General features: G+C 36.0%; 1 protein-coding gene across 1 annotated transcript; it reads left to right on the top strand.

Moving 5' to 3' along the window:
• Window positions 1–425: 425 nt before the first annotated feature.
• On the top strand, window positions 426–18041 carry LOC145570564 (serine/threonine-protein kinase CTR1-like). The gene is made up of 16 exons (XM_081629690.1): window positions 426–1166; window positions 5762–6063; window positions 6149–6293; window positions 7201–7304; window positions 8221–8429; window positions 10043–10435; window positions 10604–10644; window positions 12566–12634; window positions 12735–12835; window positions 12999–13083; window positions 13302–13400; window positions 14253–14321; window positions 14409–14540; window positions 15603–15697; window positions 15792–16011; window positions 17591–18041. The coding sequence occupies exons 1-15, from the start codon at window positions 660–662 to the stop codon at window positions 15898–15900; spliced, it is 2460 nt and encodes an 819-aa protein (XP_081485816.1). The 5' UTR covers window positions 426–659; the 3' UTR covers window positions 15901–16011; window positions 17591–18041.
• Window positions 18042–19271: the final 1230 nt, after the last annotated feature.

The raw sequence follows: 19271 nt of genomic DNA on the forward strand, positions 1-19271 counted from the left end.
ATTAGTAGTACTAGTTCAAAAGCATACCAGAAAAGGAAAAAAAATGGTTGAAAAAATAAGAAAAAAATTGCAATAAATTAAAAATCATCCCTAACATGCAAGGAAAGGGGGAGAGAGAATTTGTATTTGGTCAAGGTCCTTTTAAATAGTGAAAGCTCTTCTCATTTTTTTATTTTATTTTAAAATTTTTTAAAAATAAAAAAATCTAAAATTTGGTTTCAACTTTCAAATGCAGAGAATGGAGACTGATTTGCGGCGCACTACCGATAAAATATGGGTCCCCACCATCACCAAAGGTAAAACTTAAAATAATACGACTAATTTTATTTTAAGAATAATTAAAATAAAAAATAAATAATTTCGTTTTTTTCATTTTCGGAATTACTACGAATTTACGATTACGCCACCGAATCTTCTCTCCTCTTTCCCGACAATAGGAAAGAAAAAGAAGGCAGCTATGCTTATGATAACACTGTTATTTAGAAAGAGAAAGTAAGTAACTTAGAGAGAGAAAAACAAAATTTCAGGGGAAAAATCAATGAGATTTTGACAAAAATGGCGGTTTTCTAGGGTTTCTTTGCTCAATTTTCTAGGGTTTTAATTCAGCTGAAATTGATTGATTAATTGAAATTATTTGAAGCTTGTTGATTGAATTTTCCATGGAAATGCCTGGTAGAAGATCAAATTACACACTTCTAAGTCAAGTAGACGATCATTCAACGCCGCCACCGTCGGCGACGGCGGCGTCGAAGTATTCCGGCGTCGGAGGAGAGAGAAACGTGTTTCCGGCGTCGATCGGGTTGCAGAGACAGAGCAGTGGGAGTAGTTTTGGGGAGAGTTCATTGTCGGATCATTACGTGCCATCGATCTCGTTACCGGCGAGCGATCTCGATGGTTTTAGCTACTTGCAGGAGGAGAGAGGTTCGAGGAAGAGGGCGGCGATTGACGGTGTTGGCGGCGGTTGTGGTGGCGGAGAGTCTTCGTCGTCAAAGAGTTGGGCGCAGCAGACGGAGGAGAGTTATCAGCTGCAATTGGCGTTGGCCTTGAGACTTTCTTCGGAAGCTGCGTGTGCTGATGATCCTAATTTCTTGGATCCGATGCCGGATGAATCTTCGTCTCGGTTGTCTTCCTCCGAATCCGCTGAGTCCATTTCTCATCGATTTTGGGTAATTCTTTTACTTTCCGCAATTTGTTTTCCTCCATTTGGTTGTATTGTTGAATTTTGATTGCATTGTTGTAAGCTTGTAATTAAAAATGCGGCTAATTTGGAGCCATTGTTGTGATTTATGTTGGTTGGGTGAGAATTGGTAACTTAGGTGACACAACTGATTGCTTTACGCTCCGTGTTCTTGAGTTCATAAAATGCGGCATTGGGTGATTGTGTTCCGCTCCGTGTTCTTGAGTTCATAAAATGCGGCATTGGGTGATTGTGTTCCTCTTAGGTCTTGTATTTTTTACTGGTTTTAGTTTGACAGAGAATTGATAAGTCGACAAGGATAGACAACTGCAGAACTTCAACCTAATTGTGTAGTTAAGCTCCATTATCAGTTATCACGCTTCTTCTGGTAGACCCCATAAGCATTTGCAATTTTCTTAGGTTTGATGCCTCCAATAAGTGGAAGTCCCAATATGCTGATTTGGCTCAATTGGTCTATGAAAGCTATTATCTTTCTCGATGTCTCTGTTACAAAGTTACTTTCTAGAAATTATTTTCCAATTTATATTCTTTGTGGCTTCCTTTCCGGACTCATGTAGTTTTGGATATTGAGTGCAATGTGAGTCAAGGGTTAGGGTTTCACATACACGGAGACTCTTTATTCCATTATCTCCTATAATCCTTCCCTTCAGTAATCTTTTAACAATGAACTATGTTATTTGAACTCTTCATTTCACCTCGAAATACCTCATGTCGGATCCTTGGATGTGGGTAGGACACTTAGACTGTTAAACACTTTATTTTAGTTGAAAGTCATGGTAAATTTTCACAAAATATCTAGACAATTGGACACGTATTTGTGTCAGACGTGAGTACCCGAATATGAGCCATATAAGCAATGAATACCATTAAAATAGTAGAATTAGTAGAAAGTGGGTCTTTTTTTTTCCTCGATTTTTTAGGCACATAAGATAAAGTTGTTTATGTTCATTTAATGTTATGAATTGGATACTTCGTATTTGAAGATGAAATTGGGGAACAAGTTGATAAGCTCGAAAACAAGGGAAGATAGTCAAGTGATTGCCTTTTTAAACTCCCAAATGCCTTAGTTTAAGGCACGCAATTGTGGCACAAAGGATCCAAGTGCAAGGGCAAAACGCCATTGGCTCCCCTAAAGTGCCAAAATTCTATAAAATCATTTTCTAGAGCACATTTTGTACTAAATAAAACATGATAATTATATCATTAATGTACAAATTGGAATTAGGAAGCGTAATTTGGTAAATTTCTTCCAAACAACAAATGTATTTAGCAGAGATTTTAAGTAAGATAAAGAACAATTTAGTTTTAAAAGTGCGTCTTAGGTGTGCCTAAGGGCAAGGCACAAGTGAGAAAGCTGGCTAATTTAGTCTATTACAAGAATGCTAACTTCACCCCGATCCTCCTCATTACTTGGGTGATCGCTATCACCACAACCCTTTTAATTGACTCCTCGAAATCTTTCATTTTTTTTAATGATCGGAAGGTGGCTGATTTAGGCGAGCGGTATAGCACAGTTGTTCTAATACCATTTGTAATAGATTGAAACTATTGCCAACTTACGCAAAATAGCAGAAATTTAAAGAGAAATATTGATTCTTTGATTATAAAGGTTAGAGCTTTTTACAAACTTCTCCTTCAATCCCTTAATATTTGCCCCATATTCCTTTTAGTCCATTCCTTTAAGATTGCTCCATACTAATTTTGGTTGTAGGGACCACACCTTTTATTCTCACAACCACTACATTAACCCACCACTTTTCTCTCTCATCAATTATTTTCAACCAAAAATTATAAAAAGTAACTTCACCTCTTTGGGGCAAAAAATAAAGGATGAAGGAAGTAACAACTTTAGATTGCGAATTCTCCTAATAGTGACTTAGGGTTACAACTCTCCTAAATTATTCATTCCAAATTCTGCTTACCCTTTCCTTCCCCTCCTCTCTATTTATAACGAACTACTGATTATGCAAGGAATACACCAAGGCCTCCGGTGGTATTTACCTATGCAAGAAGGAAGCAAGGCAAGAGTAGCAAATTCAGCAAGTTAAATTATTGCCGATGTGTCACTTTCTGTTAGAGGAGTTTGTTATGAGAAGCTAGAAGGGAATCTAATTCGGTTAGCCTGATGTGAGGGACACTAACTGTATTTAAGTGAGGCATCTCTGATGTAATAATTATGCAAATTATACTGTTAAGCTTTTGCTTAGTGGAGAGCTCCTTTCCTCTCGAAAGAAAGGGGTGTATTGAGTGGTTACTCTGATCAGTTCAATATAAACTATCCTCTGCCTTCCTCTAATTGCTGTTACTGTAGCAATTTCTGTCTTGGTTCATCTAATTCCCAGCAGATTATTAACCTAATAATACTAGACCATCCATATTACCCCTTCTTAGGTTTGTTTATTACAAACCCTAGCTATTGATCGCATAACCTTTTCACCTTTTCTTAGAATTCTTTTTTTAGACTTATTTAAAAGAAATTAATATATATTTTTTAAATGAATAAAGTGTGCCTCAATGATGTACACCTTTGCCTCTTGCCTTGCATCTTAGCTTGAAGGACTTTTGAGCCCTACACCCTTTAAAACCAAGGAAAAAGCACAATCAAGAAAAAATTATCTTAAAGGTGAAGAGAAAAACAATCATAGTACCTCCCGTGATTTAAATAAGTGCATCACTTGCCTTATTCGGCTGAATCTAAATAAGTGCATGATTTCCATGATAATCAAACTTCCCTTATTTTATTATCTCTTTCCTCCTACTTACCCCACTTCGCATTATTTCTTCTAGTCTCCCTTTTCAACCGTTCTTAGAGGTTGTTTGGCGGCATACTCAAACTTTAGTACTCAATAATATCTTCATAGCTTCCTTTATGCTGTTGATAAACATGACTAATTTACATTCGGTGAAAGCATTCCTTAAGAAATTGACTCTTGAGTCTTATATGGGCGGCTTATTCTCTATTGAAACATAATTTTCTGCTTTTTCTCATATTATTCAAACTAAATGGACTAGGAGTCTAGGACTTTAATGAGTTGTGGTTGTCAATATGGTTTATCTCTTTTCTGGTATCTCCTTTGGCTATTAAACGTTCATTTTAGGTTTTAATAAGGCTTGTAAATGTCTTATTAATATAAAGGTTTCAATTTGTACCATTTTGTGTCATAGGTAATGAATAAAAAGATACAAACATTCGATTTTAGCTTTTCACACCAAATGAATAAATGTAAACTACAAATCACAGATATCTCTATAGGCAAACTTTTTGATCAACATATGAAAGGGAAAAATATCATTGCTATTAGATTGACATGGATCTCAATGCATGTATCAGTATTGTACAATGTGCTTATTGACATAAACAATGCTTATTATATCATATACAATATGCATATTACCGTATACAATATTTATCACATTAAGAAAAAGATGGTTAAAGTAAGAGAGAGCATGTAAAATAATGGGAGACTGGAGAAAATGTATAGAAGTGAAAAATGGTGGGGGTAAGAGAAATAATGTAGTAAAAAGGGTTTGGCAAATATGGAATAAAGTGGAAGTGTTAGAGAACTTTTAGAAATAGACCAAAATGGAAAGTATTAAGATAATATAGAAACGGAGTTAGTACAATATATAGAATATAAATTTGTGTTTTTCTCATTTTGCCCTTGGATATGTTTACTGAATGTATCTCATAGATAAAATAGGCTTTCCTCATTTCTTGAGGAGTTGAGGAAGCCTTTCTTTGGATTTTGGACGAAACTCTCATGGTTTAACCCCACATTATAGATCTTTTAAGTCCCTATTCTTTACTCAATAAGAAAGGACATGACAGATAGTCCTTGTGCTTTCTAGTCTTTCAGGCTTTCATTTGGCTGGAGAGCAGCAGCTGCCTATTCAAGTCATGTGTTGGTTTTGTGTATTATGGGTGAAAATGAAGGTGCTAGATAATGACATTTAATTCTGTTGTGGCTGGCAGGTTAAGGTGTGTATTAGGCAGCTTCTTTGATTGATTTCAAAATAGTTGTTGATTTGAGTTTGTTATTTGGGAGTGTTGGTAATTAATGAGACATGCCATCATTGGTTACATGCAAATCTCTACTGTAATATCAATTGGTTTTCATGAGTAAAACCACTGGAATATTATGTGGTACTTGGTGACCCATAGGTTGACTTAAGGTGGTGCTACTGCACCTTCTGAAAATAAAAAGGCCATTGTAACCTGTTAAGCATTGTAGTTTGCATTTGTAGCTGTCAATTGGTATTTGTTAAGATTGTCACTGCAAATATATGTGGACATATTTTTGTATGTTTATCACTTGTTGAGCCTTTATGTCTATTGTGCACCTTATAATTTCATTCTCTACTTAATTATTTGTGAGAAGAAAACACCACTTTGTGGACTGTGCGGGTCATAGCTTTTGAATTTTCTGTTATTTCATAATCAGTGATTCTTTTTTACTCATTAAATTGAAAATTTTGTACTTTTGTTAAAATCATTGCCACTAATTATTGCAATAAGGGTTTGTAAATTTGTTCGAATACTCACCAGATGTGATTTGTTATCAGGTAAATGGCTGCCTCTCGTACTCTGATCAAATTCCTGATGGATTTTATCTCATACATGGGATGGATCCTTATGTTTGGACAGTGTGTGCTGATTTACAAGAGAATGGTCGCATTCCTTCTATTGAATCACTGAAGTCGGTAACTTCTGTAAATGAATCTTCACTTGAGGTAGTTTTGATTGATCGGCGCAGTGATTCCACATTGAAGGATTTGCTGAACCGGGCTCTTGATATATCCTGTAATTGCATGACCTCTGATGAAGTTGTTGATCAGATGGCAAAGTTGGTGTGCAGCCGCATGGGGTGAGTTGTTATTTTGTCCCTTTGTGTACTATGCCCAAATTTATGGAAGCCCACTCGTTCTGACAAATTTTTGATCTTACATTAGGGGAGCAGCTTCAACCAGAGAGGAGGAATTGGTTCCCATCTGGGAGGAGTTCAGTAATGGTCTCAAGGATTGTCTGGGGTCTTGTGTGCTTCCTGTTGGTAGCTTATCTATTGGCCTATGCAAACATCGTGCTTTGCTATTTAAAGTATGTCAATTGCTGTCAAATTAACATTGTTACTTGTACTGTTTGATGTAGATTATAGAAAGTTGGCACCGGGACAGCTGTGAGCATGTTACTACCTTTTTCATCATTTTTGTCTTGATAATGTGGTGACTTTTGTGCTGTGGGCTCTAGGCTCAGTGGGTACTGGGAATAGCCTGCAGTCATGAGTCAGTATACCTGCCAACTTAAGTTTAAGTGTATCTTCATGTGAGTTTATCTCTCAATACTGAGGCTGGGCTTTTTGAATGAATCACACAAGCTTCTTAACTGCTTCACTCCTATGAGCTGTACATTCTTGTCTGAAAGATTTGTGTTGTTTATCTGCAAATTGGTTAATTGTTAGACTCCTGGAATTCTTTGTCTGAGTACATATTTTCTTTATCGACATTTTATGACATATGGAGTTGAGTTCTGGTTCTTTTGGTTACTGTAATTTGCTACTTGCTGAGTTGTTGCACAATTGCTGACCTGTATTTAGTGTATGATGTGGACCTCCTTTAACCTATACTGCTATTATGCCCTTATGGTCCACTGTAACATGCTACACTCTGCACAATTGCTGACCTCTACATGTCTATGATGTGGAAGTCTTTAAATTATACTGCCATTATGCTCTGTGTATGGTCAGTTGATCACTGTAACTTTCTGCACCATAGGTGACTTCTATATAATATATGATGTGAAATCTTTAATCTGTAATGCTATCATGTCCTGTGTATGATTAATTTAACATGCTATTTGTTGTACATTGTTGACCTCTCTTGTGTGATGTAAAAGTCTGTGTATTAAATTTTATAAAATTATAATTCTCTGATAAATGAAAATTTTACTTTATAAATATTATGCTTCCGAAGGGCATGTGAACATTTTTTATCATCCTTACTTTCAGGTCCTTGCTGATTCAATTGATTTGCCATGCCGAATTGCCAAGGGCTGTAAATATTGCAATAGAAATGATGCTACCTCTTGCCTTGTACGGTTTGGACTTGACAGGTATATTAATTTTTAAGTTTATCATAATGCTTACCAAATATATTTCTACTAGTCACAAATTCACATTTTGTAAGATTGTGGACATTTTGGACTAAATTATATGGCTTATTATACTCTTAGTTGCTCATATTTACTATGAAGAAGTCGATGGTGGTTGTGTTTGGATCAAGGGAAAGTTGGATATAACCCTTTTTTGCTATTAGTCACTGGAGTAGGGAGGTTTTGTAAATCTTATCCTATTAAATCTATCTAGGGTGGGAGCAGTATTGGGATGTTGTTGATGCATTGTATTGTCAGTACAAGGATGTTAATGGAAGTATTTTAAAATGTCTTTATCATGCTGCGATCCAAACTATTGGTGAAGCTTATTATTTTGATCTGATAACAGCTTAAATGGTCATGTTTTTGTCTATTTCAAAGCCTAGGCCCTATTGCAGAGGTTAGGTTCTTTTCATTTTTGGGGGCTAGTGTTACTAGGGTAAAGCTGTCAGCCGTGATGAATGTCAGACTGTGTAGCTATTTTTTAGAGTTGCTGTGCACACGGATTTTATCTATTTATTTTTTAGAGTTGCCGTGCACACGGATTTTATCTATTTATTTTTTAGAGTAAAGCTAAATTTTTTTTGGGAATGGTAGGGGATGTGCCCCACCAGGCACACTTATGGCTCCACCCCTGGAAACTGCCATTTTATTCTTACCCCTTTTTCTTTTTTTAAAAAACTGCATAGGACTAGTAGATTGTACTGCATATGCAAATAATTTTGCCCTTTTTTGATTTTTTTTTTTTAAAAATTAGAGCTGTGGTCTTGATGGAAAGATGGGAGTCTTGTTGGCTAGCTTATGTCAATACTGGAAATCCCGAGCTCCTGATGCACCTTGTATCTGCATGATAATGCTATTCTTTTATTTGTTTCAGGGAGTATTTGGTTGATTTGGTTGGGAAGCCTGGTTGCTTATGTGAGCCTGATTCCTTGCTTAATGGTCCATCTTCCATATCGATTTCTTCACCATTGCGCTTTCCACGATTTAGAACAGTTGAACCTGCCATAGATTTCAGGTCACTGGCCAAACAGTATTTTTCAGATTGTCAATCTCTGAATCTTGTATTTGACAGGCCATCAACAGGTGATCTCTCTTTGTCTCCTGTGATACTCAATAAACTTAATGAGTTATTGTTTATTGTCTTTACCGTCTTAAAAGTTTAAAACCATATGACTAAAGAACCTGATTTATTAAGTTTTTCTTGATTTTAACTTAAAGATACATTATACTTTAATTGTAAATTGTTATATGTGCTCTTTGAATCATAAAAAAACTTGCATCAACTTTGTACTAAATGATGGTGTAATTTTCTTAATGAAGAACATTGTGTATCCCCTGATCCTACTACTAGCGCGTGCCGATATCCTAACTGGTTGGTGGTGACTGATCCATTAATGCTATTGGTGTTATTTATCTTTATTATTGTTGTCATAGCCTTATACAATCAAGAGTTTTCTAAATTTTCTAGTGAGATATTACATTTTTTTGCTTTCTTATTGGGAAAAAGTAATAAGTTTTGATATAAGGATGCAATCTAGATTTTTTTTCCCTATCTGTCAATCTCATATGTGTATCTCTACCAATTTCACTCTAAGCATGTTATTAAATATAATTGATCCTATTTCTCTTGATATATGTGAGGTCCTGATGATAGATAATAATACTAGCACAGTGAACTTGAGAAGTTCAGCTGGGATTCTGGTCAATGGCCTAGGCGATATACTTCACATTTCCATTGTAAAATGGAAGGAATTATAATAACGAGATTGAGGGTGGTGGTTTAGAAGTGATAATATTCAAGTTCAGAAGAGAATAGTTTAATTTAATTTTAGCTCTATGAGGAAGTCAAGTGGGGGTATAATAACGATGGTAAGAAGGTGCCCATGAGCAAGTGTTTATATACCTTGGATAGATTTTGCTGGAGAAATTGATTAAGGCTTAATCCATGGGAGTAAGTCCGGTTGGCTCAAATGAAGAGCCATATTGGGTTATTGTGTGACTGTAGCATACATTTGAAATTATAGGGAAAATTTAATTGGACAATTATCAGACCAATGTTGTTAAATGGGTCAGAATGCTGGGCATTCAGGAAGCATCAATTAGAAAGATAGGAGCAGCAGAGATGGGTATGTTGAGATGGATATGTGGCTGAAAATATGAGAAGGAAAGTTGGGTTGCGGATATTGAGGATTAAATAAGGGAGAATCAATGTGTTAGACATGTAAGGTGGAGATCAAAAGATGCACCAATAAGGGAAGTAAAGGGTGTGGATCAAGGTTGGAAGAGGCAGGGAAGACCAAAGATGATTTGAATGGAAGTAGGAAAGCAGGACATAAATAAGTTGGGTTTGCATGAACATATAACATTGGACAGAAGGGAAAGGAAGGGGAGGATCATGGTTAGAGATAAAATATTGGTTCATGTAGCCAATCCCATCAATGGAATTAAGTCATCGATTGTTGTTCTTGTTTTATCACCCTTCAAAATAAAAAAGAGAAGGGTTGCCCCCTTTCCTGCTTTTTTTTCTAGCTGTTTATAATGTCCTTTTCTGCATGATAAACTGATATAGTAGTTGCAGGATTGTTATTGGCAACATATTCTAGTATATTGGTCTTCTTCTCATGCCTCAAATCAACCAAAACCTGTATCTTGTTAGTAATATTTGCATGCATCTTACATGTTGAGTTTCTTCGCAGGTACAGTTGTAAATGAACAAGATGCAGGAGATCCGATGTATCTTAAGCAACTTGCTAGGAAGCTTCCTGATGCAAATAATCCTGTACCAAATGACCAAGTACATTCTCAGTTTGTTGGTCATGATAGAGAATCCCAGTCTTCTGAATCTAGTAGTCCTCCACAAAATATTGGAAAAGTACCTAATGCCAACAGAGAGTTCCTTCCATCAAGATTTGTTCCTCCTAGCAGACAACGAGTGACCCAGCCATTCACTGATTCAACGAGAAATACATCTAATGATTTTCGGTTTGAGGCTAGTCAGCTAGTTTCAAGTAGAAGTGAAGCTGCTCTAGACATGGATGATTTGGTCATCTCATGGGGCGACCTTGTCGTAAGGGATAGGATTGGAGCAGGTATCTCTATTATTTAACTTTCATGCTTTAGCCTTTATGTATCTTGTGGAAATTATTAGCTTGGCTTTTTTAATACCCTAAACACATATTTTTGTCTCTAATTGTGAGTGCATTTTGTTCTCTGGTCTTTGTGATATCGGTTTTTGAACTACCTACTTGTATCTCCAGGTTCGTTTGGAACTGTCCATCGTGCTGAATGGAACGGATCGGTGAGCATTTTAAACTTCCTGATATTTGTTATGATGTGGCATTCCATGGTGAAGATTTGAAATATCTTCCTGTTGTTTTTGTTTGATCTCAAATGGTCCTGTATTCATTCACAATTGGTGGAAGTTAATTTTTGATTCTGTATTTGTTAGATATTGTTGTAGAGACATTTCCTTTTTCTAATACAAAGGCAAGAAGCAAGATGAAAATTCAAAGGTTATATAGAGAAAAAAAAAAAAAAAAAAAGACGTAAGGTGAGAATTAAAACAATGGTTGGAGATTGTATATATACGAATATACTAGGGGATTCAGTGACATCATCTGCAAAATCTTTCCTGCAGTTTAAGTAGCATTCTTTTCTTGTCTTCAAATAACATTCAATTGGTATTCCAAGCTCAAGCCATGTATAATTCTCACTGCTCTTTATGAGCGGACTAAATAGCATATTAAGGCGACCTTTTTGACTTGGACAAAAGTTGATGTAATCTCCCTACAACTAAATCATAGCTTTTGGAATTTTATAAAGAGGAAGCTTTTTTTGATCTTTCACAGACTTTGTTTTGTTGACTAAGAGCTAATATCTCTTTGATACCATTATCAGGGAAGAAGGGTATGGCCGTAAGAGGATAAGGGCTAGAGAAGAGGGGTCTCTGGTTGTTAGGGTAGTGAACCGCAAACAACTTTTTTGTCTGTTTGCAATAGAAACTTAGAATGTGACTTATCTTTCACTGAAAACCAGGTGTTTTGCCTTTAATTTATATGAAGATAGTGTGTGTTACTTCTAAAGTGTATTTTTATGTAAAAAAAATTGTCTTTATTTTTATTTATAAAAAAGAAAAGGCATTGCCATTATTTTTTCTTTTAACATTGTCCAGTGGATTCAATTGTTAAACTTGTTGTGTCTAAGTTGGGTATGTCTGTGTTTACATCTTGCCATTATTCTGATCAACTTAGCATCTGAAGAAGAGTGCCATTGATGTAAAACAGTCAGATTGTGCTTTCATTGTGTCAAATTTATTTTACCAGCCACCTTATTGGATGTGCTTTAGCTTATGAACATATTTACAAGAACAGGACAATTGGATCAAGGTGAATATACTTATAGTAAATATCAGCGAAATGGATGTTATGCTGAACAAATGTATATCAAATATCAGTTGGAACCTGAGCATATTAGAGATATAAGACATGTATGAGTGTCTAAATGCAAGGTCTATGTTGTGAGGATGTTGTGGACACAAATGGGAGCTACCAAGCTAGTCTTCTTTCTAAGAAAGCTAAAGATTGTGCTATCCTGGATGAACCAAGCGTTGATGCTAAAGTTGAGTATTAACGGCGAGAGATCCGAAGCTTGGGTCTTGGTGACAAGATGAAGGTCCTTGAACTATTGTACTTCATGACTACTCTCCACTTTTGTAGATCCTTTACAGATAAACAAAAAGGTTCAAATGGTACTGAAACATTCTATCACAAGTAAATTTGCGAATTAACCCAAAGTTCTTAAAGGCGTGTGGGATAAGCAGGAAATTGGAGAGGGTAAAAATCATACATAACATAAAATCTTTACTTATCCTATCATATATTATCAGACACACCCCACCCACCATGGGATGGAATTGTGGGGAGAAAAAAGAGCCCCGGGGGGTGGGGTGGTGGTGTTTGTTACTCTCACTCCTACTGGGAGAAGGGTGTCAATGAGCTTACATTCTCTTAACATCTGTTCACAAGCCCATATCGTAATCTTTTTTCTCCTATCCTTTTCCCTTGTCAGGAAGACTGTGTTTGTTGAATCCCTTTTTTTAATCTTCAGCTAGTTCTATTGTCTCTCTCCAAGTTGCTGAACTGTGTGCATTTGATGAAATTTAATATCATCTATATGCTCCAGATGCAGCACTTATAATGGCCTTATGGTTCATTGTGTAGGAGGTTGCAGTCAAAATTCTCATGGAGTCAGATTTCCATCCAGAGCGATGTAATGAATTCTTGAGGGAGGTGAGAATTAAGCATGATGTAGCTGTTGGTCTACATAATTGCTTGAATATGTTGATTTCTTGTGTTTCTGGTCCATTTTAATTGAAATATTGTTAATTAGGTGGCAATAATGAAACGATTACGGCATCCAAATATAGTTCTCTTCATGGGGGCAGTTACTGAGCCACCTAATTTGGCCATAGTGACAGAATATTTATGCAGGTCTGCGTCCTTTAAACTTTTATACCACATTCTCTTAAAAAATCTTTCCTCTGTTTTTCTTTTGCTCCTTCTATTTCCGAACCCCCCACCCCCTCTTTTTTTTTTTTTTTTTTTTTCCCCCCCCCCCTTATTGAACTAGTTATATATGGTACTTGGATTGCAGAGGAAGTTTATACAGGCTTTTACATAAATCGGGTGGCAGAGAAGTGTTGGATGAGAGGCGGCGTTTGAGTATGGCTTATGATGTGGTATGCATGCTTAGTCTCCTGTGCTTCCCCTCATATCTTTTTTTATATTTTTTTAATTTTTAAAAAAGAACCTACCATGCAAAAAAAAAGAAAAAAAAAAAAGAGTAAAAAGGAGTAAAAAAAGAAGAAAGAACTATCATGCATGATTCTCAGGATTAATGACATGTTTGTTGGCACTAATTGTTGGCTCTTCAACTAAAGAACTTTCTGCTTTGCAGGCAAAGGGAATGAATTATCTCCATAAGCGTAATCCACCTATTGTTCATCGGGATCTAAAGTCTCCTAATCTTTTGGTGGATAAGAAATACACTGTAAAGGTAAAGTTGCTATAAACCCTACCCCCCTCGCTAGGGGCCTATCCTTCTGTGTGAAGACCGAAGAATAGAGTTGTATTGTAGTGCTAACTTTTGTACAATTAATTTGGCAAATACACTATAAAGGTAAAGTTGTTATACACCCCCACCCCTTCCCTTGGGCATCTAATCCTCCTGTGTGCAGACTGAAGAATAGAGTTGTATTGTAGTGCTAACTTTTGTACAATTAAACACCATTTATTGCTTTAGCGAAATGCTGGATCTAGACTGAAGACCTCTATTTTTATGCATCAATTAATTTAGCATTTCCCCCTTTTTCAATGCTTATTGTTATTGTGCATATATAACTTGTCTTGCACAAGGGCATGGTCGCGTGAGGGGATAATAATGAGTAGGGGAATGGGTTTTCAAACTTTTAGTGATAACCTTATTCCTTGGCAATTGAAACAATTACATTGAACTCTGAACATCATTGTGTATTTAAGGACTGTTCTATGTAAATTCCGCACTATGGGGTAGTCTTGTGACAAGAAGTTCTATCAGAGATGGTTAGTGATTAAAAGTCCTAATTTTTTTTTTTTTTACTATGGGTCATTCGTTCACAAATGTCTTGTTACCCTTTTACACGTATTCTAGTTCTGTCAATTGCTCCTAGTTATCTATTTGTAGCTTTTTGCTATTTATTTAGCACACTAACTATTTTTTGGGCTACATTATGTTCTGGTTGACTTTGCAATATGTCTTGTCTTCTGTCCTATTTTACATAATTCTTCATATGTTCTGTTTTTAGCTTTTTGTCTTTCACTAATCACATCGATTCTAATTTTTCTCTTATGATTACATTTACTTGAATAGGTCTGTGATTTTGGCCTTTCGCGTCTAAAAGCAAATACTTTTTTGTCATCAAAATCAGCAGCAGGAACGGTAAGCTCTTGTGATGAATGGCATGGGACCAATGTTAATTTCTCTGCCTGTTGAATTTGTTGTAAACTGAATAATTGTATTGAACAGCCTGAGTGGATGGCACCTGAAGTTCTCCGTGACGAGCCGTCAAATGAGAAGTCAGATGTCTACAGCTTTGGTATAATATTGTGGGAACTTGCAACATTGCAACAACCGTGGAGCAGCTTAAATCCTGCTCAGGTGATCCTCCCCCCCCCCCCCCCCCCCCTCCTTTCTTGTTTCTCTTCTTGATATGAATTTTGTATCTTTTTTTACTGATCTTATTTTTTTCGAGTTTCCAAAGTTATTGGAAATGCTAAATAAGTTATGTTGTTGCTCCCTTTAATGATAAAGCTGGTGTGAAGATATTATTGGAGATAATTGAGGGGACATTTGGTTCTCTTTTTCTGGTAGTAGGTTTTCTATTAGATTCAAAACCAAGTTGCTGTTTGTTTCAAGAAATTTTCAATGATTAAAACCCAAGCTCCTTATCGGTATGGGGTCCTTAGATCGGAGAGAGATGGGGTTTGGGGGGGGGGGGTGTGCTGATGGCCCAAATAGCATATATGGGTCAGATGAAGAGAGAAAAAGGGGAGACAAAGAAACTCAGGGGAGTGAGAGCATTGTTAATAATTACCTTCCCTATGCTTTGTAAATAGGTACAAATTGTACTTACCCTGTTTTGACAAAGAACGGAACTTTGGGTTTTGGAAAATTCAGGGTGCTGATGTCCCAAATAGCATATATGGGTCAGATAAAGAGAGAAAAAGGGGAGAGAAAAGAAACTCAGGGGAGTGAGGGAGAGCATTGTTAATAATTAGTTAATTACCGTCTCTTTGCTTTGTAAATAGGTACAAATTGTACTTACCCTGTTTTGACATAGAACGGCACATTGGGTTTTTTAACTGGATAATTCGGGAATGCTCAAGTTTTCAGAAGTATCCCTTGCTAGTTGTCAGTGGGCACTGAGGATTGAGTTATAGTATTTTTGAATAATTAACAATCTCTATAGTCTGAATAGATGACAGTGACATGTATTTGGCATAAAGGGAGCATCAGTTCAAAGGCTAACTTCTTGTTCACACTATATACTTTCTTATGACTAGTTAGTGCATCTTCATGTCTTTATGCTCCTATTCCCTACACGCACATTCCTTTTTTTTTTTTTTTTTTTGGGTAAAATTGTGCTTAATATTTTTGTATGGATATTATTTCCTTAATGCACATTCTTTCGTGACAAGTTTGTGTTCTACCCTTCTGTAGGTTGTTGCAGCTGTTGGTTTTAAGGGCAAGAGACTTGATATTCCACGTGATGTAAATCCTCAAATAGCTGCTATTATTGAGGCGTGTTGGGCAAAGTGCGTAAAAGTCCTCTGTTTTTTTGTTTTTACCTTGCATCTGTCAGCGTTTACTATATTGTTTTGCTTATCTGATTTTTTTGGTTTTCTGTAGTGAGCCTTGGAAGCGTCCATCTTTTGCCAATATCATGGAATCCTTGAGGACACTTCTTAAACCTCCTGCACCTCAATCAGTTCGTGGAGATGCACACATCATTACGTAAATCATTTGTCAGATGGGAGTTTTGCCGTTTTGCTCTCCTCATTCGTATTTGCAAGATTATTTTCCTGGCTAGACGTTTGGAAAAGGGTATCTGTCCATCCAATAATCCCAGGTGCGCCCATCTGGGTCTTGCATCCTACCCTCTCTGATTATCATATCATTTTGGCGTTTAAAATATATTCCAAGGATGATTTCAGCTGAAGTTGATATTTATAACCTAGGACAAATGAAATATTTTAACACAAGGACATATCTACATGTGGACCGATGAATTGATTAAATTGATATCTGATAAAAATTATTGTGAAGACCGACTAAAGTGGCAGCTAATTTGAAAAACAAAAAATTTATGGAAGAAGTTGATATGCTAAATGCTTTCAGAATATGTTACCATGTCCATATCTATCTTGAACGAAAGTGGATAATCATTTTATTGAATGAACTGTGCTCTTTCTTGTTCTTGGCCGTGCTGCTGGCTGGTTATCTGTAATCTGTGAGCTAATAGACAGATCTTGGATTCCCTGTCTTCATCACTAGGTGAAACTGGTCAGTACCATGGATAGACTCTGTTGGATACCTCTTCTGGGTGTTATTGAATTTCAGAGTTGGATACCTCTTCTGGGTGTTATTGCATGTCGTGTGAGGTCACCATAGGGTATTCACTCTAGATGGGTCTTTTAGTTTTTGTAGAACTGAATACTTCTTTAGCTATTGAGGGGGAGAATTCTTTGGCTCTTGACTGGCGAATATAACCAGTAGCTGAAATGTCACTGTCTTTCCTGCTTTTCTAGTTTTCATTTGCTCATCTTGGAGTTTGGTCTTTCTAGTGTCACATGCGTATGACCTATTTGGAATATTTGTCAGAATCCACCTTCTAAAATGGTATGGCGTTTTATGTTAGAAACCACCTTTAATTTTTTTGGTAAAAAAAGAGTTGTTTCTAATTTTTTTTTTGTTGTAAAGTAGCACCTTTTCCATTGACTTTTTATTTCAGGTGTTGACCACCCCGTCATGACTACTGAAATCACCCATTTCTGACACACCACCACTTGACCACCAACACCGCCCCACCAAAACCCACCCTAACCACCCAAAATCCACCCAATCACCTCCAAAACCACCCATCCACCACCAAAAACCCTACTCAACCTCCTTGAAACCACTTGTCTACCATCAAATCCACCAACCCACTACCGAATCCCACATCAACCTCCTTAAAACCACTCCATTTCCACTAAAAATCTACTTAGTCACCACATAACCACTCTTCCACCAATGAAAAAAACACCCTATACCACAAAATCACTCACCCACTACCAAAAACGGCCCAGGGCAAAGAGAGAGAGTGAGAGTTAAAACGAAGTCAATGCCGGAAATGTGAATCAAAGCCCACAGTTTGGCTATAAAGGTGGACTTTGGCAAAAACAATTATAAATCAAGTCTTCTTTTTCTTTGACAGAAAAATAAGGCGGTCTCTGACAAAAACCGTACGTTAAAGGTGGTTTTTCCAAAAAAATGTCCATTTTTTTTGGGTGTTGTGATAACAATGATCTGGTACTCCGAATCTGATAACCCAACTTCTTGTTCTTAACACCGTATTTTCTATCCTTTTTATCTGAATTATATTTTTGTAATCCGAAGATGAAGACCTTCGTTCTTGTAGGTTCTGAAGCCTGTCTCTGTTGATGCAGGTCAAATGCTGTACATCTCTGTTACCTTGCCAATTGAGAATTGATTTTTTTGACAAATATACATTACTCATACACTATACTAGATGATCAAAATGAATAGTCTTCCAGTACAGTTGTCCGCCTATTCTAATTGTATCATTATGATTTTGTATGTAATTTAAAGCACCGATGCGGACAAGGTTTCTGGAAATTAGCATCTGAGTGAATTGTGCATAATTTGACGTAGGAACTAGATAGATAAAAAAAACACTATTTTTTTCTCTTGATTTCGGCACTTTGAATTTGTAATAGCACTCTCGCTTATTCTCTCATTGATGATAAAAGTAGGGTGAGAGTGTTGATGTAAATCATATCTCAATCAGTATAAAAGTCCTAACGAAGAAAGGTTGAGCATCCCAAAATGTCTAATAAGATTTGGTTGCTCGTGATGGCCGACTTTCGTGTGTATCAATTCAGCTAGAATTATAATCTCTTACAGCAAAGAATATTACCTAATACTCGGTATTGTTTTTCTAGTTCTTGCGAATAGTTTCATTGTAAATTTGTTATGGACATTGGATAATTAACTTTGTCTGCGCATAGAAGACACATCCAAAGCGGGTGTAAGTTACAGCAGCAATTTATCGTTGATTAGATTGGTGCTAAAAAAGCTCAATTTAAGCTTACAATTTACAAATTTCTCCGCTTCTGCATTAGTCTTCTATCTATGCAGCTGGTGCCTTCTCTTTTTCCTTTTATGAATATGGTAATGGGATCGGTTCATTGAAAAAAGTCATACACTATGTGCAAAGAAATATAGATCTAAAAAAGTTAAAAGAAACATAACAATTGAATCAAATATAAGCGATCTTTCGTTGTTGCATATGTTTATGCTACTTCATAGTATGGAGATTTACACGTTGACAACACCTGTTAAAAGTTTTACTAGTGTGTATTAATTCTGTTCAAATTGGACGTGAATGTCTAATCAACAAAAAGAAACACCTATATATTTGCTTGTACATTTGACAATAATCTTATTAATGGATGATGAATTGTTGGACGATTTACAAAACTAAGGTCATTTAAAGCTTTTTTATACTTGTGTCGTAATGAAACTTAATCACCAAAGTATTGCTCATGTAGGATCATATACAATTACTTAAAGTCTTAAAAAATTTTGCAGAGCGGAACCACCACTGCTTTAGATAGCAAACCGCTACAAGTTACAATTAAAAAAAAAAAATAATAATAAAATTAAGTAATCTGTAATTGTTGTTTCATAGAGAATACTATCCCCTTTCCAAAATAATTGACACGGTAAACTTTCACATTTAATATACAAATTCAACCCGCAAGTAATTTATATGTTTATAAAAATTGTTAAGAAGTTGATATAGTTTATATTAATACTTCTTTGTATTTTAATGAGTGTTACATTTTGATTTTTTTTTTTTAAAAAATATTCACATAATGGTTTTGACTTGATTAATTTACTAATATATAAAAAACAAATGATATTGTATAATACATTGTTGGATTCGTTATAATGTATAGTTTCCTATAACTTTACTAATGTATAAGTAGATAAATTAGTGGTCAAAGTTGTGCCTTGTGTGTTTGGTCAAAGTGTAACACTTATTAAAACATGGAAGGAGTACCTTTTAAACTACATTTTTACATGATATGGAGTACCTATCTA

Source organism: Chenopodium album, chromosome 12 (assembly GCF_948465745.1).
Source record: "Chenopodium album chromosome 12, dcCheAlbu1.1, whole genome shotgun sequence".
Classification (NCBI taxonomy): Eukaryota; Viridiplantae; Streptophyta; class Magnoliopsida; order Caryophyllales; family Amaranthaceae; genus Chenopodium; species Chenopodium album.